The 25,272-nt window shown below is 34.9% G+C and overlaps 1 protein-coding gene across 3 annotated transcripts in view; it reads left to right on the forward strand.

The window, feature by feature from the left end:
- Positions 1 to 25,272, forward strand: part of LOC149808055 (uncharacterized) — a 147,232-nt gene that overhangs the window by 94,260 nt on the left and 27,700 nt on the right. For all 3 annotated transcript variants that reach the window (XM_089973103.1, XM_089973109.1, XM_089973116.1), the window contains 6 exons: positions 879 to 1,106; positions 7,814 to 7,901; positions 11,031 to 11,180; positions 15,241 to 15,453; positions 16,227 to 16,427; positions 20,932 to 21,033. In XM_089973103.1, the coding sequence (XP_089829229.1) occupies positions 879 to 1,106; positions 7,814 to 7,901; positions 11,031 to 11,180; positions 15,241 to 15,453; positions 16,227 to 16,427; positions 20,932 to 21,033 (982 nt within the window). The remainder of the gene's footprint in view (positions 1 to 878; positions 1,107 to 7,813; positions 7,902 to 11,030; positions 11,181 to 15,240; positions 15,454 to 16,226; positions 16,428 to 20,931; positions 21,034 to 25,272) is intronic.

Genomic DNA, 25,272 nt, shown 5'->3' on the forward strand with positions numbered 1-25,272 from the left:
CATATAAAATCTATAGACACCTTGAAATAATTGTTTTCATAACTGCATTGGAAACAATTTCTCAAGAAACCATCCTACTGACCCAGATCTTTTTGGCCATTTGCTCTTGCATTTGGCCATTCAGCAGATGTGTTCCAGGTGAGCGATATTGGACCCGCTTGTTTCTCTTGTTTCCTTTTTTCTTAGTTGTCTACTTTGGAGTAAAATAGATGTATATAAAGCCACCATTGCGGGATATAATACAATAAAACAAGATTGTATTATGTTGTCTCACCAACAATAGTAATTAGGGTGACATGGTTATATTTTTTTATGACAGTGGTATTATCAAAATCAACATTTTTGGTAGTCATAAAGGGGGAGAATAAATCATTCGACTATTGATAGGCAAGACATATTTCCCACAGAGCACTTATTTTTCAAAAGTTTGCAATGGAGTCAAAGTGAATAAAATCATGAACACAAATATAAGCTGCCAGATGATAAAAATTTCACAAAGCTTAATTTGACCACCTTTACCAATGGATCCACTCGTATTTCTTTCCTATATATTCTTAGCATTGTACAGTAGGTTTTATTGGCAGGAGCTTTGTACTTTGAATTTTTCTCCACATAATTGGCTGAAAATAACCAACACTCTTTCATTCTAAGTGTACAAATTTCTGTTGGAAAGTAAGCAAATGTATGCATTTCATTTCAAATGAAACATGAATTTCTGGGAAGGCGATATGTCCAACATGTTTTCCTATCAAAATTTTCATCAAGCCACATTGAGATCAGAGGTTAGAGGTCATAGGCAGATGACAGTCACATGACCATGAATTATGGACATGGTTGCATATCACATAGCATCAATTCATTTGGTTCTACTCCATTAGAGAGTCTGACTCATCATCTTCGTCCAACACATCAGAAGAGGAAATGGAAGAGCAGGAAGAGGAGGGTTTACGGGAAACCACGGAAACTGATAGTGATAGCGATGAAAGCTATGATGAGGGATCTTACGATAGTAGAGCAGGCAGCATCATTTATAAGTGTAAAGATGATGAGGCTATTGCGCAGGGATTGCCAGGGGCCAAAATGTTTGACCAGAATATCCGTGAAACGTGAGCATGTTTGGATATTAATCAGGAATGACATTATGCTTCAGATTGGTTTTTTCACGTTAACCTACTTAGGCCATTAATTGGTTTTTCACGTTGACCTACTTAGGCCATTAAGTCAGTGCATTCATACCAAGCTTGTCTGAAAATTCTAATAGATAGAGGCAGAGTCATTGCAGTGAGTTAGTGAAAACCTCGGAGTACTCTGTGACTGCTTTTAAAACATTTCAGAGCTCAGCTTTAATATTCCCATCCCTTTTTTAAAAATATATGCATGCTGATTAAAATCATTATACTGTGTGCAGTGGTGTTGCATAGAGAAATTGAACCTGGGAGGGTCAGAACTTTAGGCATGAAAAAGAATTTGCTGAGGTTTGTTTCTGACAAATTTTGATCCTGAGGATGGATTTCCCTATCCTACACCACACCAGAAGATATGGTGGCTTTTTATTCTAAAATAAAATACAAGTTTTTATACCATTAGAAGAAGTATAAAAAGTTTAGTTTACAGAAACAAAATTAGACCGAAGGATTGCAGTTTATAGGATGGAAAAAATTGTCCTTTTCTTTACCAAAAACACAAGAAGCATTGCATATATTCATGCTGTCATAAGCATACCTATGTAGAAATAAGAAAATATTTTATCTTTTGTATCTGGGGGTAGAGCATCGGACTTGAATCCCAGTCATTCAGGTTCAATACATGCACAGGCCAGCCCAGTTTTGCTGCCTGCCTCTGTGTGTCCTTTCATTGATATATTATTCCAAAGGTGTTGAAAGTGCTGTTAAAACCAACAAAACTAAACATTCTTTTCCACCTATGTGCATGTCCATTGATACATGTGTGCATTTAGACACACAAGTCATTCAATACTATAAAGATTGTATGCATGCATACAAGTGGATCCATTGGGTATGCCTTTTGTAATACCTTGATAACAAATCAAAACTGATGGAGGGGTTATCATTTGGGTTTGAGTTATGTGCACAATGGTATAAAAATGTTTTGATCCACCTGGATGAGGTGAGGATGGGGGATGTTGGGTGGTAATGAATTAGAGATAAACCAATTTTCCATTTTTGTCAATCTATAATCTTTATTATGATTGTATTGGCCTGGGCACCAAGTGATATTGTTCCTTTGTGCTTTAGTTTTGTGCATGTTCCTTGTAGAGCATAAATTAACATAATAATTATGCTTGATGACATACGCATGTCCACTTACATAACGTATACACCTGCTTATAAGTCGGATCCAGCAATAGTCCGCGATTGCCCAGATCTGCCATCCCATAATGCAGCCGCAGATTTGGGTCTATGCTGTTTGTTTGGACTAATCCATTTAAAAAAACAACAGATACCCTGATCTACCAACACATTTTGCAGCAGCAGATCTGGGTCTGTGTAGTTTGCTGCTGGACCTGTCTTATTAGTGAGTATATACAGCAAACTTTAGTTTTACCAATTTTTGTCTGGTAAATCCATCTGCCAGATTTGAGCAAAGACTGAGGTCAGTTCTATAATATGCAGGCAGATCTCAGTCTATTTTGTTGTGTTGATGATTTTCAATCCAACAGATGTATGCATCTTATGGTAAAGTGATCCATTACTATAAAGCCATTCATTATACCACCACCTCTTAGGACACAGGCATGGTCACAGATCCCAGTTGGTTTGTTAGATTTTGTTTAAGGATTGCTGGATAATTTATTTCACATTAATTTAGTTCTTCATTCATGAGAACCAATTATAATGTGATTTCACATCATTAAATATGTTTTAATGCCATATTAGAAGAAGCCTCATTTGAACATCCTTCATTACCTCAGTATAAGGCACCCTCACTTTAAAGCATGGGTCACTTTATGACTCCAATGAACAGCATTATATGGAAGGTGCACTTTAGTTGTAAATGATGGTGGTGGAGGATAAAAAACTGAGAAACATTATGCTTCTTTATGATAAAATTCTATTTACAATCATGTAGTACAATGTACTGTGACTAGTTTGGTATTATTTTCCATCTAATTATGGTCTGTGCTCCAGTCAGCTAATAAATTATCATCAGAATTTGTATCTGTAGTAACATACACACTAGTATGGTTTGGTCAGCGTGGTATGTCTAGACTGGGTTAGGCTGTGTAAAATATATTAATTTACTATGAAAATGGTAAATTTAGTTGTATGTTGTATGGTACGTCTAGACTGGGTTAGGATGTGTAAAATATATTAATTTACTATGAAACATGGTAAATTTAGTTGTATGTTGTATGGTACGTCTAGACTGGGTTAGGATGTGTAAAATATATTAATTTACTATGAAACATGGTAAATTTAGTTGTATGTTGTATGGTACGTCTAGACTGGGTTAGGCTGTGTAAAATATATTAATTTACTATGAAAATGGTAAATTTAGTTGTATGTTGTATGGTACGTCTAGACTGAGTTAGTATGTGTAAAATATATTAATTTACTATGAAACATGGTAAATTTAGTTGTATGTTGTATGGTACGTCTAGACTGGGTTAGGATGTATAAAATATATTAATTTACTATGAAACATGGTAAATTTAGTTGTATGTTGAAAACATTAGTATAAATAGAAAAGACAGTTATCTCCTTGAGTGAGCATTGGGTATCTAAAACATATTTCTAGTCTGTGCCATGCTTCTTATGTCCAGTTCTTTTTTTCCACCATAGTCAAGCACATTTCATTGTAATTATCAATATTGTTGTTAATTTTTCTTGTGTGTTTCTTATTGTGTAGTTTTGCTTAGTTTAGAACTTCAAAACCCTTCACCACTAATGAGTGTTTATTTTTAGATCTGCACATTTATGGGCTTATTCTTTCTGTCCATCAATCAGTCTGTCCATGTATCACTCGCTTCTTATTACCTGAACTCTTATCTACACCGATTGAGGGAGAGCAGTCATGTTGGCATGATGCTTTAGGTGGATGAGTGGATCATAACAAAGGTTTTGGATCCCAGTTTTGGGGTCAAAGGTCACATTTTTATGGCAGATATAACTCTTCCATGTTAATGTTACTCATAACACTGACTGATGGAGGATGTTTAAGGAGAATGGGTCCAAATGCAATGTTTATGTATGCATGTTTTTGAGGTGGAGATGGGGTGGGGGACACAAATTTAAAAGTAGATTTTTGTAATGGCTTTCATCTTTAGTTTTAAATTTTTAATGGTACTGGTTTTGGAGAAAAAAATGTGTGAAAATGGTTTTGTAGATATAAATTTATGAAAAATAATGGGTTGTGTGCATATTGCCAATCCTATCTCTGCAAGTGTGGAAATTTAGTAAAAATCTCTGCTATTCATTTTTATACTTACCAAATATTTTATATTTGATGGAATGATTTGAAGAGGGAGACCACTCTTCTCACTAACAACCAACACTGATGATGGTAGAGATTTGCTGTCTGTCAGTAAACACTATCTTGTTGTTTTGCTTGTTCCTCTCCCCCACCCCCAAGAATGGTCTTTAAAATGAAGACTAGAATGGGTGTAAAAGAATTCCAGACAACTTTTTAGAGAAGCTGGCTTTTGCAATATACTTGCTTTGATACTGCTTTTCTTGTTTTAATTTTTGACAACCTACTTTTATGAAGATTATTGTAATGATACAATGGATAAGTCCTCTATTCTCAGCGTTTTCATTTGCTTAAGCCTACAGGCTGCAGGTGGCATCAAGCCTGTGACCTGGTTTTATGTGGCTACATTTACATATATGGTGTTGCTTTCCAGGGTGTGAGGGTCGGGTGGTTTACACATGCCTGGACTAACAAATTTTACATGAATTTATGCTAATTCTTTTTAATCACCAGATGCATTTAATTTACCACAAATCATTTGGCATAATTCATGCACTTATTTTTCATAAACAGGGAGGGCTGTGTCACTCCAGATAATATTGAAAAGGATTGTTAGGCAAATGTTTCCTTAAATTTTACAACTGACATTTTGTTTTAGGCAAATCAGTTTGCACAAAAATTAAAAGTTTTAGTAAAGTGGTTCATCAGTAGTGGTGGTAGGTTAATGTTTGTTCAGATAATCAAAAAATCTTTTTCAAACCATTTTGATTTTACTAAAGAAGGCTTTCCAGGAAAGAGACAGTTTTAATTAATCTTTCACCATGATTACCATGGGATTGATTCAAAAGTAATACTTTGCTGAGAATGAGTGATGCTTGATAGGTTTGCAGCTGTATGGTACAATATGTGGTAGCACTAAGTTGATTGTATGAGTGCTGTCCCTTTTCTGTTTAAAAACAAACAAGTTTTGCAGCAGAAAACTGGATCCATATAAATGTTTTTGTTCAGTTGCCTCAAGATAACATGATTAACTAAAGCAATGTCTTGGTTTTTTGTGTGTTTTTTTGTACATACTGTAATGTGAATGTCTACAGTGTTCTCATTGGCTGATGTTAAAGATATGTCTACATGTGTCTTTTTTGTTGAAACTTGATTAGACACTGGTGAGAACAAACATTTTAAATTTTTTGGTGTCTCCTGCATTGTAAGCATGAACATTGGTGGCATTTGACTTTGGGATTAAATATTTAGGAAACTGTCTGATCATTCTTATGTCATCACCATGGATGCCATCACCATGGATATTTCACTTTGTGTATGCTTTTATTTGGCCATTACTTCTTGATGCACATAGCATCCTGTTGGTACACAATTTTGTTGCATGTATTTATGTCATCACCATGGATGCCATCACCATGGATATTTCACTTTGTGTATGCTTTTATTTGGCCATTACTTCTTGATGCACATAGCATCCTGTTGGTACACAATTTTGTTGCATGTATTTATGTCATCACCATGGACGCCATCACCATGGATATTTCACTTTGTGTATGCTTTTATTTGGCCATTACTTCTTGATGCACATAGCATCCTGTTGGTACACAATTTTGTTGCATGTATTTATGTCATCACCATGGACGCCATCACCATGGATATTTCACTTTGTGTATGCTTTTATTTGGCCATTACTTCTTGATGCACATAGCATCCTGTTGGTACACAATTTTGTTGCATGTATTTATGTCATCACCATGGACGCCATCACCATGGATATTTCACTTTGTGTATGCTTTTATTTGACCATTACTTCTTGATGCACATAGCATCCTGTTGGTACACAATTTTGTTGCATGTATTTATGTCATGGTGAGAACTGACAGAGTAATAGTTGTGTCTATGTTTATTTCTTGACACCTGGCCAGCAGTGGATCAGATACTAGTATCTGATGTTATGACTATCGTCGTTGTTGTCATCTTTGTTAGCATCTACATAGGCAGCACCATTCACTACAAGATTAAATAAATGTTAGCTAACCCAATTCATCCTGTTTGAGTTTTTTATTTAGTGTGAAACACAGTCCAAGCTAAAAACATCTAATGGTAATGGGAGTATTCCTTTTTTACCAAAATGTTGCATGCCATAGAAGAACCAGGTTTGATTTATTCTCATTAGAGTTAAAGAGCATCAAAGCTATTGGTCTTTCAGCTTGAGGATTTATTTCTAACTCAAAAGGTATTGAGAATGCAGGGCCTTCCCAAAAGGAGATGCTTTCTAACTGAATGATCCTTTGTGTAGTACATGTTGCCCATTTTATGTTGTATATCATATCTCTGAATTGACAGTGTCTTATTTTTTAAAAAATTAAACTAACTGCTAGGAGCTTTCTTGAAACAATGTCTGTCAGGTTGATACAGCTGACAATTGATATCAGTTTTGTTGCCAGATGTAATAACCTGTTGCCAGTTTGTTGCCAGACATAATAACCTGTTGCCAGTTTGCTGCCAGACGTGGCGTCTCATGACTATATAACTTGCAAAAGCTTTAGTCAACTAACTGATTGCCCCATGGCCAATTTTGACTGATTATACAAACAGGATAATTGCATCAAAACCATTTTAATTTTTGCAAAGAAGGACAATCTGTTTTCAAATATGGCTTTCTTCGAATAGTGTCACCCTGATAAAGTCTTATACAGATTATGGCCATTGTTGAAATTTAAAGCATCATCTTGTAAAGACCTCTAATTTTAAATGTTTTTTTTAAAGCCAATAATGTTGATCAAACATAAATTATGGCTGCTGTTAAATTTTTTGAAAAACAATTGTCTTATTTACCAAATTTTAGAGATAGCAACCTTACAGTCAGATTTTTTATACAGTTTTTTAAAACAAATTTGTTAAAGATAAATCCAATTTACCTTCAAATATTGACTACCATTTCTTAAAGGGTAAAAGGTCATATACTGTACTTCATTCATAAACTGTGCTCTGAGCTTTTACCAATTTGGAAAGGAGCAACATTAACTTAGCATTTACATGTAAATCTGTTGAGCTTTTTAAGCCCATTTTGGCCTTTTGTTATTGCAAACAGCATAAGCCAAGATATCGGTTATGCAATATAAATATTTTAAAATTTTCTTGGTTACTTCTGGATGTGCCTCTTGGGATGGGGCTTAATGTCTACTACACAATAAAATCATTTTCCCTTTAGCCATCCGTTTTTGTGTGTACTTTTAGCAACTGTAAACATCACAAAAGTTAATACTTCATGACTAAAATGGAATCCATGACCTTCCTGTTTGAAAGTTAAATTTGGAACATCAAATTGATTGGTAGTAAGTTAATAGATTTACTCTAACTCCAGCTCTGTATCCTACAGGTACGAATTGTCGGAAGAGATGCATAAAGCCTGTCAAGTACTTGCTACCTATTTGCAAGACTCCGTCTCCATAACAACAAAAGAGCTGGTAAGAACATTTTACCTTTCATTCTTTTTGCTGAGCCTACCTTAATTGGATGCAAAACACTGCAGTTGCATTTCTGGTGCTGGTGGCATCAACAATTTGTCAAGGTTTTGTTTCATTTTTTCATTAGCACATATTGAAAGATTCATACCCTATTTGGCATGAATCATTATGAAACTACATAATTCATTCTGCAGTATGCTTGTTAACCCCTTTGACCTTAGGGTCAGGGTCACAGTCATTGAATATTTTATTAATATTTTGGTTGAAGATTTTTTATCCTATACCTGTCGTACAATGGAGAATGCTATGTTATAATGTCTCCATCCATCTGTTAGTTGGACCATCTGTTTGTTTCCACACAATATATATAACCCAAGTTCTCCACCCTCAAGATTGACTGACTTTGTAAACATCTTGCATTCTGGGTAAGGAATGGGTGTATCAGTTTTGGGGTCAGAAGGTTAAAGTCACTGTGACCTAAAGAAGAACAATTGTTTCAATACAGTATCATAAGAGGCCTTGACCAAACTTTGTGGATTGCTTGCCCTTGTTAACAGGAATAAACTTATTCATCTGTGGATCAAAAGATCAAAGTTCAAAGGCATGGACTTAAAGAAGAAAAATGGTTTCTGCACAGTAACTTGTATAAGGTAGAAGCCTAATGAGTTGGGGTTGAAATGTAGCAGTCAAGGTCACTGATTAAAAAATGAAAAACATGTTTTAATACAAAACTTTCAGTTCTTGACCATATGCCTTCACCATAGTTTGTGGACTTAGTCTTTGAGTAAGAAAGAAGTATATTATTTTGTGGTCAAAGGTTAGTGTGGCTGAAAAATGAAAATGGTTTTTGCATAATAACTAGATTATGTACTTTGTCCAAAGCTTGTGGTAGGCTTTAACTTGAGATATGGAAAAGACCTATTGATTTTAGGGTAAAAAGGTCAGTGTTGATGGTGATTATGACTGTAAGAAAAGTTGGTTTTCTACAAGTACTTTTGTTCTAGAGTTTCTACAGGTGCTTTTGTTCCAGAGTTAAGTTCCTTGACTCAAGGATGGCTTGCACTCTGAGCAATATAATAATATATAGAGTTTGGGGTCTGAACGTAAGTGATCAAAATGGTGAGTCTAATAAGAAGTAGTTTCGGCAAAGTACATTTAGCTCAAGACCACTTAACTTGATCACTGGTAAAGTTCTTTCAGACAAGTAATAGCCTAGTAGACTGATGTTTCCAAAACCCCTTGATGGAGTTTGTTCACAATTGGAATGAATCCTGATGAAACTAAGTCATTTTGTTTTGTGACATACTTGCTCAAACTTTGACATTGGATTAAGGCCACAGTCACAGAACACATGCATTCAGGTTTACGTTTTATGCATTAATGTTTTAGTTTAAGTTTGTCAGTTGTTCATATTTTCTCATTCCCTTAATGTGTTTTGTTTAAGTTTGTCAGTTGTTGTTCATATTTCCTCATTCCTTTAATGTGTTTTGTTATATTTGAGCTTAATAAAAATAATACTGTGACTTGCATGTTTGCTTTGATGACCTGGAGGTCAGGGTCACAACTAGTTTGAAAATCTTGTTATCACTGAAGTATATCAAAGATGGTTTCAACATTACACAGTTGAAAAGAAGGAATGGTCTTATCTTAAATTCCTGGAAATCTTTTAAGACAGTAGAGCACCAGTACCTTCAAGGGACTCATGCTGTTATTTATTATGTTATGATATCCATTCATCTGTCTGTTACCAATGTGGTTTCTGCATAATATCCTCAGTTGTTCACCATTAATGGTTAACAGATTTTGTGTATGGCTTACGTATGGGATAAGGAATAATCCTATTGATTTGGTGTCAAAAGGTGAAAGGTCCAGGTCACTGTTACTGAAAGAAGAAAAATGTTTCTTCACAATAATTCACCACCTTTGGCAGTTACTTAAAGTTGTGGATGGTTTGCACTTTGGATAAGGAAGAAACCTTAAAAGAAACCAGTTTTGGGCTAATAAGGTTAAAGGTCAAGGTCATTGACTGAAAGAAGAAATATGGTTTCTGCACACAGAGGTCAAGCTCACTCTGTCAAAAATGAGCAGATGGCTTCTGCATAAAAATTACTGTTATCAGCCACCTAACTTGAAAGAAAGTTTGGTAGGCTTATTTGTAGGAGAAGAAGAAAGCTTGTTAATTTGGTGGGCAACAGCTTAAAGGTCAAGGTCACTTTGAAAGAAAATGGTTTTTGAATAATAACTTCTAGCTTGCACTTAATGTATGGGATAGGCTTATTGATTTTGGAGTCAGGAGGTCAAAGGTAAACAGTATGGCTCAAAGAAAAATGGGTTTGCTATGTAACCTTTGTTCTGAATTAGTTCCTTATCCAAACTTTATGGATGGCTTGCACATAGGGTAATAAAGAGATATATAGATTGAGGTCTAAAGGTAAATGGTCTAGTAAGAAATTAATGGTTTCTGCATATTAAGTTTAGTTGACCACATGCCTTTGCCTTGACCAAAGGTCAAGTTTCACTGAGACGCATTGGTCAGTAGTCTCAAGATTCAACCATACTGCACAGATATCTACACAGAGGACTGTTAAACATCGGGTGTTCATGCTACTCTTGTTATTTTTTCTCAATAAGTCAGAAATACTGATGTGTTTTGTCTTGCTGCATCATAATTGCTAGTGGGAGCTTTTAGTTCAGTAATAGATTAAAACTCATCAGAAAATAGTGTGATGAGTCTTAAAAAAGATTTAGAGATTAGACCATTTGAAAAAGTCCAAATTTAGAGATTAGACCATTTGAAAAAGTCCAAATTTAGAGATTAGACCATTTGAAAAAGTCCAGATTTAGAGATTAGACCATTTGAAAAAGTCCAAATTTAGAGATTAGACCATTTGAAAAAGTCCAAATTTAGAGATTAGACCATTTGAAAAAGTCCAAATTTAGAGATTAGACCATTTGAAATAGTCCAAATTTAGAGATTAGACCATTTGAAAAAGTCCAAATTTAGAGATTAGACCATTTGAAAAAGTCCAAATTTAGTGTTAGTCTTATTAAAGTTTTGGCAGAGAAATATTTTACAAAATACATAAAATAAAATCGTACCTAGTTTCAATGAAAATTTTGTTTTCTCAGAATGCTGGAATTAATGTGGTGCAGCAGGAATGGTTTCGTACATCAAGCAGCAAGCTGTCCAGTCCACATCAGGTGGAGGATTATCTCTCCTGCTTCAATGAGATCTCCAAGCGCCTCCTTGAATATGTTGTCAACATGCAGGATTCCAATGTAAGCAAAAATGTGTAGTGTACAGTAATTTAATGAATCTGCAATGAATAAACTAAAAAAATTTCCATAATCTACAAAACAGAGCACAACATTTAAATGCAGACTCGTTTCCAGCAGTTAAATTAAAAGTACAAACATTTATGATTTATCTATTTGTTTTTAACTCCCCTGGTCATAAAGCCATATGAGCTTATGGTATGGCCCTGCATCCATCATGAGTCATCCATTGTCTGTTCTGTGACAAGCATTGTCCATCCATCAGTAATTGCATGTTACCACTCTGGTGACCATATTTCTGATCTCATTTCAATCAAACATGGAATATGGGTTTATATCATCACAAGTTTGGATTGGCTGACCTTGTTAATTCTTGATGCTGTATTTCTGATCCTTATTTGAGTTGGAAAATGAAGATCTTTGACAGATTCAATAATGAGTGAGATTTATATTAGGTGGTCTTGTATCTGATTGGCTGAGCTTGTTACCACTCTGGAAGCTATATTTCCTATCCAGTTTAGGTCACACTTGAAATATGGGGTTTTATCATCAAGATCGCAAATGATTAAGATGTATGCATATCAATCATATAATCTTGCACCTGATTGGCTGAGCTTGTTACCACTCTGGAGGCCAAATTTGGGATCTTTTTTTTAATCTGACTTGGAATCGCTCCAGTGGCCTAGTGGTTAGAGCATCTGCTTCGGATGCAGGTCGTGGGTTCGATCCCCTGTTGAGTCATACCAAAGACTGTAAAAATGGTAGTAACAGCTGCCTTGTTTGGTGCTCAGCATTAAGAGGTTCAGTGTTAGGGCTGGTCGGCCTGGTGTCGAGATAATGAGACTGGGTGGGACAGCATGCTACATGTCTGCAGCATGATGCCCTGGTGCTAGACATCACTATAACTGTCACACTGCAGACATCATAGTGATATGACTGAAAAATTGTTAAAGCTACGTTAAAAATCCAAGTCACACACACACGCATAATCTGACTTGGACTATATGCTTATGTCATCAAGATCTGGGACACGTTCTATGAGTGAAATACATGTATAGGAATGAGATGATATTGCATCTAATTAGCTGAGGTTGCTACCACTCTGGAATCCAATTAGCTGAGGTTGTTACCACTCTGGAGTCTGATTAGTTGAGCTCATTACCACTTTGGAGTCCATATTTTGAAACTGATTAGCTGGGCTTGCTACCACTCTGGAGTCCATATTTCTAAGCTGATTAGCTGAACTTGTTACCACTCTGGAGTCCATATTTCGGATCAAATGATCTGATTTGCTGAGCTTGTTTCCACTCTGGAGTCCATATTTGGGAACTAATTAGCTGAGGGCTGTTCCATTTAAACATGCATGGTACACGGGGAAGGCAGTTTAAAAAAAAAAAAATGCCAGAGTAATTTGATTTCACTAAGTACACATTAAAATAAGAAAATTCCTTCATTGCATCTATGGGTGAGTAGTCCAAACTTAAAATACCTTCCCGGGTCCCAAGTATGTTTTACTGGAACAGCTCTGTGCTTGTTACCACTCTGGAGTCCAATTTTGAATCTGATTAGCTGAGCTTTTTAACACTCTGGAGGCCATTTTTCTTATCTGATTAGCTGAGCTTTTTACCACTCTGGAGTCCACATTTCTAATCTGATTAGCTGAGCTTTTTACCACTCTGGAGTCCATATTTGAGATCTGATTAGCTGAGCTTGTTACCACTCTGGATCCGTATTTTGGATCTGATTAGCTGAGCTTCTTACCACTCTGGAGTCCATATTTTGGATCTGATTAGCTGAGCTTTTTACCACTCTGGAGTCCATATTTTGGATCTGATTAGCTGAGCTTCTTACCAGTCTGGAGTCCATATTTGGGATCTAATTAGCTGAGCTTCTTTCCACTGTGGAGTCCATATTTCTAATCTCATTTTCATAAAGCTGAAAAAATGCTATCATCAAGATCTTTAATGAGTTCATTAATAAGTGAGATCCATGCATATTAATGATATGATGTTGTATTTGCATGTCTGAGCTTTTTACCATCCTTGAGGCCATATGTTTGATCCAGTTGTGATCAAACATGGAATATATGTTTATTTCATCATGATTTGGATATGTTTGATAATAAGCAAGGTTGATGCATATTAATGAAGTGATCTTACATCCTATTAACTAAGCTTACTACCATTCTAGAATCCTCATTTTTTATCTGATTTCTTTGAAACTTCAAATACAGACTTGTATGGTGAAGATTATGCATGTATTTGATAATGCATGGGAACCATGCATATTCATGAGTTTTTTTTCTTCTTCTGATTGGCTGAATTTGTTACCACTCGTGAGACTGTTCTTCTATTCCAATTTTAATCTGGATTACTAAATAAGCTTAAATCACTAAGATTTTGAATGGGCACAGTTGTGAGCAAGATTCATGCATATTAATGAAGTGATTTTGCATCAGATTACCCTGCCAAGCATGTCAGCACTAATGACTATTTTTTTTAATCACAGTAATAAATATGCTTGTTTTATCAAAATATATGAACAGAATTTATGCATATTAATGAGGTGATTTGGCACAGGGAGCCATTTTTAGATGAGCACCAAATCGGAGAAGAAAAGGTGTGAAAAAATCAGACAGTGGAGCTAATATACTTCTTTTTATTTGGTGATAACTTGCATCAATTATCAGTTTCTTACGAAACAGGCTTTCTTTTCAGAAAATATTTTAATGATGGAGTGGGGGTCTCCAAATATCTGTTTTATACAGGGTGTTTTGTTGTCTTTTGCTGGCCTGGAGAGGTAGTTTAGTGGTTGTGTTCTTATAGTTCTACATAAGCCTGTTAAGTTAGGTACAACAGATTAGCCATGGCATAACAGCTGCCTAAGCATTGATGGGGGAAAGTGAAAATTCCTCTCAAACCACTTTAACTTTTGGGGAACGGGCAGAATTTCATGCTACTCTAATACAGATGAGCAATATCAGGCACACTTTGGCCTCTTGCTGTTACTACATACCTGCCAGATTTCAGTGATATTGAAAGACTCTGTGTACAAGTTTTAATTTTGGAATTATGAGTAAATATTGAACACTTGCAGCCATTTTTTTGACTACAGGGCCAGGCATTTGTTTAGCCAGTTTTGTGACAATGGGACCAGGTGTGCTCAGCCATTTTGAATCCAAATGTGTGCTGAGGCAGTTTTGTGATTATGGGGCCATGTGTGTATTGAGCCAGTTTGAATCCAGGTGTGTGCTCAGCTAGTGTTGTGATTATGGGACTATGTGTGTACTGAGCCAGTTTGAATCCAGGTGTGTGCTCAGCTAGTGTTGTGATTATGGGACCATGTGTGTACTGAGCCAGTTTGAATCTAGATGTGTGCTCATTGAGCCAGTTTGAATCCAGGTGTGTGTTCAGTCAGTTTTGTGATTATGGGACTGGACTGTGTGTGTGCTGAGACAGTTTGAATCCATGTGTGTTGTTCAACTAGTGTTGTGATTATGGGAGCATGTGTGTGTGTATGCTTGCGTAGTTTTGTGATTGTGGGGCTGTGTTCAGTCTATTCTTGGCATACATCATATTACTTTCATTACTGAATTCATTCAAGTTACAATGTAATATACAAGAAAGAACTGTTTTAACTTCAATATCATGGTATCTTCATCACTACAGTTATCTGATAGTTATGTCGTAGTAAAGTGAACCTCTTTGTACTGCATTTACTAAATCTTTCTCAGTGATTTCAGAAAATCTCTCTCCCTGGCAGTTTGGAAGCAGAATCAGTTCACAAAACATAGTGAGGATTATCCCCACGTTTTTACATCAAGGATACTGTGATGCCCCATGCCCTCCCCATTCTGTTCATCCTTTTCTTGGACAGAGTTCCTTAACCTTCTATCCTTCGAAGCCACTGGGTGTGGATTCACTAAACTTTATTGATATCTTGCCATATAGTAACCAAGAGGATTATTGCAAGAGTGGTATTTGGCTTCCACTGTTGTAATTCATGTATGTGTTAAATAGATGGATACGATTTTTGATAAACAGTAATATTGTATAATTTACAGGGTAACACAGCCATGCACTATGCAGTGTCCCACTGTAATTTTGAGATTGTGAGTCTTTTGTTGGATACTGGTGTGTGTGACCTCAACAAACAGAACAAAGCAGGCTACACACCTGTTATCATGGCTACCCTCACCAGCTTGCAGACTGAGCAACACAAGGAGGTGGTGCAAAGGCTGCTATCCATGGGGGACACCAACATCAAGGCTGCAAAGGTAGATAATTCCAGATTTCTGTCAAGATACTTATGTAAAATCAGTGTGGTCAGTTGCAACAAATCATAATCATGAATAAATATTAATGGTGAAATTTTCAAAACTTTAGATACTGATTACATTGCTAAATGGTTTATGGGTGTAATTATATATCATTGCATTCACCTTTATATGAATATAGAATGATATTTAAACTCCATTTTTCATTCAAAATTTTCAAACACTTCAACCACCTTTTTAAAAATGATTCAAATTTATATTATATTTATGACAAAGTAACTTTGGATGTTGGTTTTATTTTTGAGAGTACAGATAAACTGCTATCGTTTATTTAGACTGTGACTTGAATTTATTTTAATTCATAAATAAATGGTATAAGAATGAACAGTAATTGTAGCTTATAGTATATTTGAGTTTCTGGTGGAGAGTGGGTGTGAAATATACAAAAGGATTAATGGTATGCATTATTTTATTTTACATAACTGTGTGTATATATGTATTTCAAAAGGTAATGAAATATCCACAATCATTAAAAAAAATCAGTTTATTTTAATGCAGTAAAGTCAGACTTATTCAGATATGGTTGAAACCAAAAAATATATTTTCTAATAGATATTGATTTGGATATTTTCGTGGTATGTTAACTGTTGGAACTGAAGTTTGTTCAGATTTTGCAAACTATGACCAATTTCGTTTTCATAGATGCTTCTAAAACATACTATCAGTCAATAGCCACATCTGCCATATAGACATAACATCGCTATTTATTTCAGGATGGGCAGACAGCACTTATGTTTGCAGTTCGACAGGGTCGTCAAGACATGGTGAAGATGCTGATTGACACCAGAGCTGATGTTAATGCCCAGGACCATGAAGGCTCCACAGCACTGATGTGTGCTTGTGAACATGGCTTTACTGAAATTGCCAAGCTCCTGATAAATACTCCTGGCTGTGATGCTAACATTGCAGACAATGTAAGATAATTGTCAAGTCTCATAATTTTCCTTCTTTGTCATTTGGAGTGTATCTTATTATATACCTCTTCTTACAATTCCTAATTAATACTTGGGCAGTATGTAAAATATACTTTGCATGTGATTGATTTGACTGCCTGGAGCCTCAGTAGTACATGTGGCAGCATGATGGATTCATAATGCTAGGGTTGCAAGTTGAATATTCATCCAGGCATCCCAGGTTACCCTCCTTGGTGAGTCCTTTGCTAAGGTACTTTGTTCCCATTTCCTTGTTATGATCCTGCTAATAATGTGCTCAGAGTACCATTATAAACCAACCATCCAACCAACTTTGGCAGTCAGGAAGTATCAACATTTGTATAAATCTTAATTTTGGAATGATCTGTTTAATTGGCTTCGGTTGTGGTTTCATGTATGTCAGTTATTCTTCTATTCCACATTTTTTGTTTGCTGGCATGTATATATTGCATGCTGCACAGTATCCACTTTTGATTGTTATGATGAAATAATTAAAGGTCTTTTGAAAATCTGTACATAAAATATAAATGGAATAACTTTTCATGTAACCTTACGAACATGCAAGTCTTTAATGCCAACACAGTCTAATTAAAATTAGATATACAAATTTACTCTTTTATTCAGACTGGCTCTGGTACTAGAAACAGGAGCAGAGTCATAAGAGCTGATTTTATTCATATTAAGGCCCTTTTTATACAAATCTGTCCATCTGTAATGTTATAAATTTAATTTTTTGTCTAGTTACTTTCTAGAAGGACTTAGTAGATTGTAACCAGTATACCTTGCACAATCAACAAGGACATAACCAAATTTGGTATGTCTCTTCCAATCAAGAATGACTTAGTGGATTGTAACATAATTGGTTTGTCTCTTCCAATCAAGAATGACTTAGTGGATTGTAACCAAATTTGGTGTGTCTCTTTCAATCAATAATGACTTAGTGGATTGTAACCAAATTTGGTGTGTCTCTTTCAATCAAGAATGACTTAGTGGATTGAAACATAATTTGATGTGCCTCTAACTATCAAGATTGACTTAGTGGATTGTAACATAATTTGATGTGTCTCTATCTATCAAGAATGACTTAGTGGATTGTAACATAATTTGATGTGTCTCTTTCAATCAAGAATGACTTAGTGGATTGTAACATAATTTGATGTGCCTCTTTCAATCAAGAATGACTTAGTGGATTATAACATAATTTGGTTTGTCTCTTTCAATCAAGAATGACTTAGTGGATTGTAACATAATTTGGTGTGTCTCTTTCAATCAAGAATGACTTGGTGGATTGTAACATAATTTGATGTGTCTCTTTCAATCAAGAATGACTTAGTGGATTGTAACATAATTTGATGTGTCTCTTTCAATCAAGAATGACTTAGTGGATTGTAACATAATTTGATGTGTCTCTTTCAATCAAAAATGACTTAGTGGATTGTAACATAATTGGTTTTTCTCTTCCAATCAAGAATAACTTAGTGGATTGTAACATAATTTGATGTGCCTCTATCTATCAAGAATGACTTAGTGGATTGTAACATAATTTGATGTGCCTCTGTCAAGAATGACTTAGTGGATTGTAACATAATTTGATGTGCCTCTTCCTGTCAAGAATAACTTAGTGGATTGTCACATAATTTGGTTAGTCTTTTCCTATCAAGAAGACCTAGGTCAAGACCTTTTCTCATCAGATATTTTGCTCTAGTTATGACCCTTTTTTGACTTTCAGTATTCAAGACCATCGTGACCTTCATTACTTCCATGTTAAAATGAAGACCTTTTAGTGTGTGTTTTTGTGTGGACATTATTGACATCAAATGAATATGGTATGTCATTTCATTGATTCTACAAAGTAAAGAACTATCATACTACCCTTGTCATTGGTGTCATCTGGTCATATAAAAGTACATGTGTACAGATTCTCTGCATCCCAGACATTTGTTTCATCCTAGCCAACATTTTGGACTGGGTTTAATAGCATCTGCTCCAAGGGGAGGTGGCTAAGGGGAATTACTTGTACATGTACATTATTTATACATTCCTTGTAAAGTTTTGCATTTAGCTCATCACAAAAGTAGGTCACTGTGACCCATATTTCATGTTTAACTGACTTGGGTTCAATTTTGTGTTTAAATTTTTTTTTCTATGGCTCTTTTCATGATATAATAATCAAACTAGATTGTGTGTATCTCTGTTAGTACCACATTGTTAAAATAAAAGGTCACTGTGACCTACATTTCACATAATTTTTACATCCTGTATACATTACTTTTATACCCAGAAGCATAATGCATTTTGATAAATGCTACACCTTTTTCACAAAAGTAGGTCACTGAGCCATATTTCATACATCACTCATAAAATTAAATTTAGAATGTGGATTTGATATTTTGGCTGTAGCTAGATGATTGTAGACATCTCTGTTAATACTGCATGCATATATATATATATGTCGCTGTAATGTATATTGAAAATTTTACTGGCTTTGGTTAAATCTTTGCATGTAGCTGATAACCATAGAGGGTTTTTTGCATGCTATATACATATATCTAGAATGATGAAACTTGGTGAGTGATGCATCTTGAGCACTATTCCCTCATTGCAGAAGTAGGTCAGTATGACCCATATTTTATGCTTCGTATTCTTGGGTTCATGTTTGTATTTTGATGTTCATTTATCAGGCATCTGCCACATCCTTACAGCAAAATAGAAGCTGATGGTGACATATAAAGCTTTGCTTTAGTTTTTGCATTTAATTCATGATCACATTTTAGCCAGGATATATGTGCATAGAATTATGAAACTTGTTGAGGGAATGTACTGGGATAAATATACTACACCCTTATTAAAAAGTTGGTCTCTGTGACCTTTATTTCATTGCAAAGACATTGTTGAAAATATGTAAGTAAACTTCATCTATTTGGTGTTTATGTTAGAATCATGAAACTTGATTATTGGATGTCATCATTACAACCAAAGGTCACTGTGACCTATATTTTATGCTTTATTACTGGTCTTTTGTTTTGAGGAGTGTGATTGCTCTAGTGTGCTGTTGAGCTCCTTAAATTGCCTCCAGGAGAACAATCCATTGGTCCCCCAAATCTTATTGTTCAAAACAAAGATTTCCAGATGTTTTCTGAGGTACTTCTCATTTTGATATGACGTCATGCGCCGTAAAAAAAATAATGTGACGTAAACAATGATGTGCCATAAATATTTGAGCAGAGTGAATAACTCTCCTCAACACCACCAGAAGAGCTGTTCACAGGTCTTCTGCATTTTACAAAGTACAAACCCTGTTATTATCATAGATTTATGTTTAGCTCATTATCACATAGACATCCCAGCTTACACAGAAGGCCCATTCTAACCAGTGTAGTTGGTAGTAGGAATAGATGGGTTTTATTTAATGGTAAACTTTCCATACTAATGACTATACATTGTACCAGTATATTGTGACAAGGTTACCTAGAAACGGTTTACTGTGTATTGTATATATGAATATATAAGAATTAAAAGAGCAGACCGCTTCCTGCATGCTTTTTATATCAGGGTTTAGATAACAAGGTAATTACTGATGCATGAGCTAAGTTAATGGTGGTCATACTACCTATCAGTCCAGGTTACTCAAAGCATGTTATATTTACTCAGTCAAATGTGTTTACTAGAGGTGGACAATGATTATAGCTCATGAACAGATTTTGTTTACAACAATTTTTAATTTAAAAAATTGATATCTGATCTTCATCAACCCATTAATAGTACCTCTACGTGTCCATTTGAAGGTTTTGTAGCTTAGCAGCAGCGACATAGTACATGAGTTAAACGTGTGTAATTGCTTTTAGTACCTGAGTTTCTGACCCATGAAAGAGGATTTTGCATAAAGAAGTATGGTAAATACTATTTTACTACATGTCAGGTGATAATGCACAACTCTTAAAGTACTGTTGGTTAAAATTTTCCTGATTTATTTGAGACAGCTGTTTTTAAATGGATGCATGTTAAATTGTGTTATGCATGATACCTAATAGATATTGTGACTGATTTTTTGTTTGTTCATCTTTAAGTCAAGTAAACTGACAAGTCTTTAATTTCCATCCTTTTAGTTTTGTATATTTAATTTCATTCTTGAAACACTTATGAAATTTACAACATATGCAGACAGAGAGATGCTTTCAAATCACCATCTACATAAAAATAATTGTTTCTACACATTAGGTTTAGTTCAAATGGGATACCTTGCCCAAAGTTAGTGTCATGCCAGAGGTAAAAATATCACTGAGAGCCATTGGTCAGTTCACTGAAAAGTCAACAATACCATTTCATACTAGCGCCTTCATTGAGAACTATTAAACACAAGGCGGTCATGTAATGTACTGTATATGGTACTCAGTCTCATGGTACTAAGTCTCATAATCTGCATATGTTGTACTAAGACTTTTTGATGTTGTGATTGCATGTTGTATGCTTGTGTTTGTCTGTCTAGGATGGTAGCACTGCCCTCTCTATAGCCATGGATGCGGGACATAAAGATGTTGGCGTTCTCCTTTATGCCCACATCAACTTTGGACCTGGTCAACATTCACCTGTAAGTCTCTTCTGTTTAATTTTTTTCCTGTATAATGCCTTAATTTTGATCTTTTAAAAAGATATTAATTTTATAAAAGTATATCTTGTTAATCAAACAGTAATCATCGCCGACCGCTTGAGTGGCCTAGTGGGTATAGCATCCACCTGGGATGCGAGAGGTCGTAGGTTTCGAATCACGGCCAAGTCATACCAAAAACATACAAATATGGTACTAGCAGATACCTCGCTAGGTACTCAGCATTAAGAGGTAAGTATTAGGACTGGTCGGACATGTGTCAGAATAATGTGCCTGGGTGGGACATCATGCTACATGTCTGTGGCATGATGCCCCAGTGCTAGACATCACTATAACTGTCACACTGCAGACATCATAGTGATATGACTGAAAAATTGTTAAAGCTATGTTAAAAATCCAAATCACACACACAGTAATCATTGCCAAACTTATAGTGAATGTGTTCCTGCAGATATTTTTAAGTTTCATGTTGATGTTACGGGTGAACCAGTCAAATTAAAATTGAAAATCAGACCATGCACAATAATCTCTAAGCAAAATAATTTCATTTTTTGCGGAGATTTCTTCTGAGATCTCTTTGAAATAAAGTGACAATTGAAGTTTGTTTACTTTGCACAAATAAGGCAAAATTAAACATTGAAATAGCCAATGACCTCTCCCTTAATTTTCAGAGTTAGCTGTCAGTAGGTAAGATGTGCTTCTCTGCCATATCAAATGGAGGGGTCATATAGTGATCCATTTCTGCATGTCCCCTTGCAATCCTCTCTGTTCCATTCCATCATGTCTGCCACATTTCATTTCCACGCAATAATTTTGAAGAGCTTTATGAATTGAAATCAAATTTTGCATCAGGCTTTACATTAGGAAGACTTTAGTAAAGTTTAGTTATCACCATTATCTGGCAGAAGTTTATGGAGTTATAGCCCCACTTTGACTTAGAACTTTTTCTTTCTGCTCAGTAGCATTTGAAGGCTTGAAATCAGTGGCATTAAGCTTTACCTTAAGAAGAGAAGACCTTGGTCAGGATTGATTTTCACCCAAAAATTTGCACAATATACCTTCCCACAGTAGAGAGCTGACTAGTGGAAGCAGGACTTACTGTGGTGTGTAATTACACACAAGGTACTTTACTTCAGTTTACCTTGGTATTGAATAACCTACTTGTGTTGCTGTGCTGTAAAACACCAAACCAGACATTTCCAACAGAAATTTATAGTTGTGCATTTGAACTTTGTTCTTCCATTCTTATCTGCTAAATAACTTTTGAAGGACTTCAACGATTGAAATCAAATTTGGTATGAGCCTTTAAATTAAGAAGTCCTAAATCAAGTTAAGTTTTCATCTTTCTACTGGCAGACATTTACGGACTTATAGCCACCATTTTAGATGAAACATTGGATTTCCATTTCGATTCCACTTGGTAACTTTTGATGGACATAATGGATTGAAATCAAATTTGGTGCAGGAGTCTTTATTTTTGTCAACATTTGCAGGCAGATTTGTATTGAGTTATGGCCTCTGTTTGATATAGAAGTTTGCCCTTGTATTTCATTTACATTGAATAACTTCTGATAGATTGAAATCAAATTTGGTATGAGGTTTTGCATTCAAAAGACCTTTGTCAAGTTCAGTGTTCACTGTTTTCATGGCAAAATTTTACATATTTGTTGCCCTTTTTTACTTTGACCTTTCCCTTTTCATTTTGTTTCCACTTTGAAACTTGAAGGTCTTCGTGTTTCAAAATCAAATTTGGTCTCACTTTACAGGAAAATGACCCCAAAACATTTTAAAGGTTAATTTTCACCATGAAAATTTTGACTGAGATTTTACTGCAGTTTGACTGGAACTTTGCCCTTCAATTTCTGCTAAATAACTTTTAAAAGTCAAAGCTAATTGAAACCAAATTTGGCACAAACCTTTATATTAAAAAGACACAAGTCAAGTTTGATTTTTACTTGGGGTTAGGGTAAAAGTTTATGGAGTTTTGGCTGTGTTCACATAGAAATTTGCAATTTAATTACATGGTATTGAGGGAGGGTATCTATAATGTAACAGCACATTTCTCATTTGAATATTGTGAGATATTGTTGAGTATCCTTCCTGGAAATGCTAATATTTAAAACTATTTCTTTGGAGAAAAGTTTGTATTACCTTCATTTTACAATATATTGTTATCACTGATATTTATTTGAAGTAGTTTTTAAGTTTCATAAATATAAAATTTGTGGAAGTGTTGATATAGATATAGACATTGCGAACAATCACTCTTCCAATTTGTGAAGGATGTTTTGAGGGGATACAGTGTACAAAGACTAATACCAGACTTGATTCTCATGTATTGATGTTCTTTCTAGAATACACATTTTTTCTTAAATATTTTAATATTTGTTTTAGCGAATGTAGCTGTTTCCACTAAGAGGAACAAAGGGTAAATTTATATTCATCTTCACAAACATGTTCAGAAACAAGCCCGCTTCAAATTGCAAGAATTGTTTTTGACTATTGATTGTGGAATGGGGAAAGTAAAAACGTATTTATTTGACATGTGGTTTGATTTTGTTATGGAGTTATTGGTACTGGATGACTGGACTTGTACTTGTTCTATTATATTTCATGGGAATTTTACCTGTGTGAAAAAACCATGAGGGATATGTCTGTCACATGTAAGTTCATATTTTGACAACAGCTGAAAGTAAATGCACTCCAGACACAAAAAGATCTGTTTTGTTCTTAGTTTGTGTGCCCCCATTGTATGCCCCCATTGCTTACAGGAGTGCTGTCTTGACTTGGTCATTGTTGTCCCACTGTCTGTACATTTGTCTACGCATCTCTCCAGAGAAACTTGTTAGCATTATTGCACTGAACATTGTACATTTTTAAGACTATTCTTAAAAGTTTATGAATTTTTGAGACTTGGATCTTTCATCTGAAATGTGGCAAATGTGTTTTACATACACAGATCTTGTTCTAAAATATAAATATAAAGAATGTTCTGCTAAAATAAAATAATGCATGCTCAAATTAAATAATACTTTATTGTGAACAAAATTGTAATGCATTTTTGAAAGAAATGAAAAACTGACAATTTATATACCACTGGTATTTAATCTGTGTGTTTGACTGACAATACCAAATCAGTATTCAACCTGTGTGTTTGACTGACAATACCAAATCAGTATTCAATCTGTGTGTTTGACTGACAATACCAAATCAGTATTTAATCTGTGTGTTTGCTTGACAATACTAAATCATTATTTAATCTGTGTGTTTGACTGACAATACTAAATCATTATTTAATCAGTGTGTTTGACAATACCAAATTATTATTCAGTCTGTATTTGACTGACAGTGCTAAATCAGTATTCAATCTGTGTTTGACTGACAATACTAAATCAGTATATCTGTGTGTTTGACTGACAATACTAAATCAGCATTTAAACTTTCTGTTTGACTGGTTGCTCTTAATCATTATTTAATCTGTGTGTTTGACTGACAATACTAAATCAGTATTTAATCTGTTTGTTTGACTGACAATACTAAATCATTATTTAATCTGTGTGTTTGACAATACCAAATCAGTATTCAATCTGTGTGTTTGACAATACCAAATCATTATTTAATCTGTGTGTTTGACAATACCAAATCAGTATTCAATCTGTGTGTTTGACAATACCAAATCAGTATTCAATCTGTGTGTTTGACAATACCAAATCATTATTTAATCTGTGTGTTTGACAATACCAAATCAGTATTCAATCTGTGTGTTTGACAATACCAAATCAGTATTCAATCTGTGTGTTTGACTATACCAAATCATTATTTAATATGTGTGTTTGACTGGTTACTCTAAATCAGGACTGAAAAAAAGCAGTCAGACATATTTGGTGCGGGATGACAGATGTATACAAGGGGTGGGGGTAGGTAATCATGTTAGTCTTGATGATGAATTCTGATTCTCAGAGGATAATGCTCCATTCCACACCGGACGATTGAGTCTTATGCAATGAAAATACCACTCATTCCAACCGTGTTGAAGTAGTCAAGTTGGATGTGGGCTTGTTCTGGATGTTAGTATTATACATTCTCATCATTTACACAAATATATTCTGTATATGAAGCATGAAAATGAAATAATGCTATTTAGCAGAATCATTGCCAATGTAAACATTGACAAAAATTATGTGCTGCAGCATTCACGCATTATACATACTTTTAAAATGA

This window comes from Sinohyriopsis cumingii, chromosome 1 (genome assembly GCF_028554795.1).
Source record: "Sinohyriopsis cumingii isolate HCF-2022 chromosome 1, ASM2855479v2, whole genome shotgun sequence".
Taxonomy (NCBI): domain Eukaryota; kingdom Metazoa; phylum Mollusca; class Bivalvia; order Unionida; family Unionidae; genus Sinohyriopsis; species Sinohyriopsis cumingii.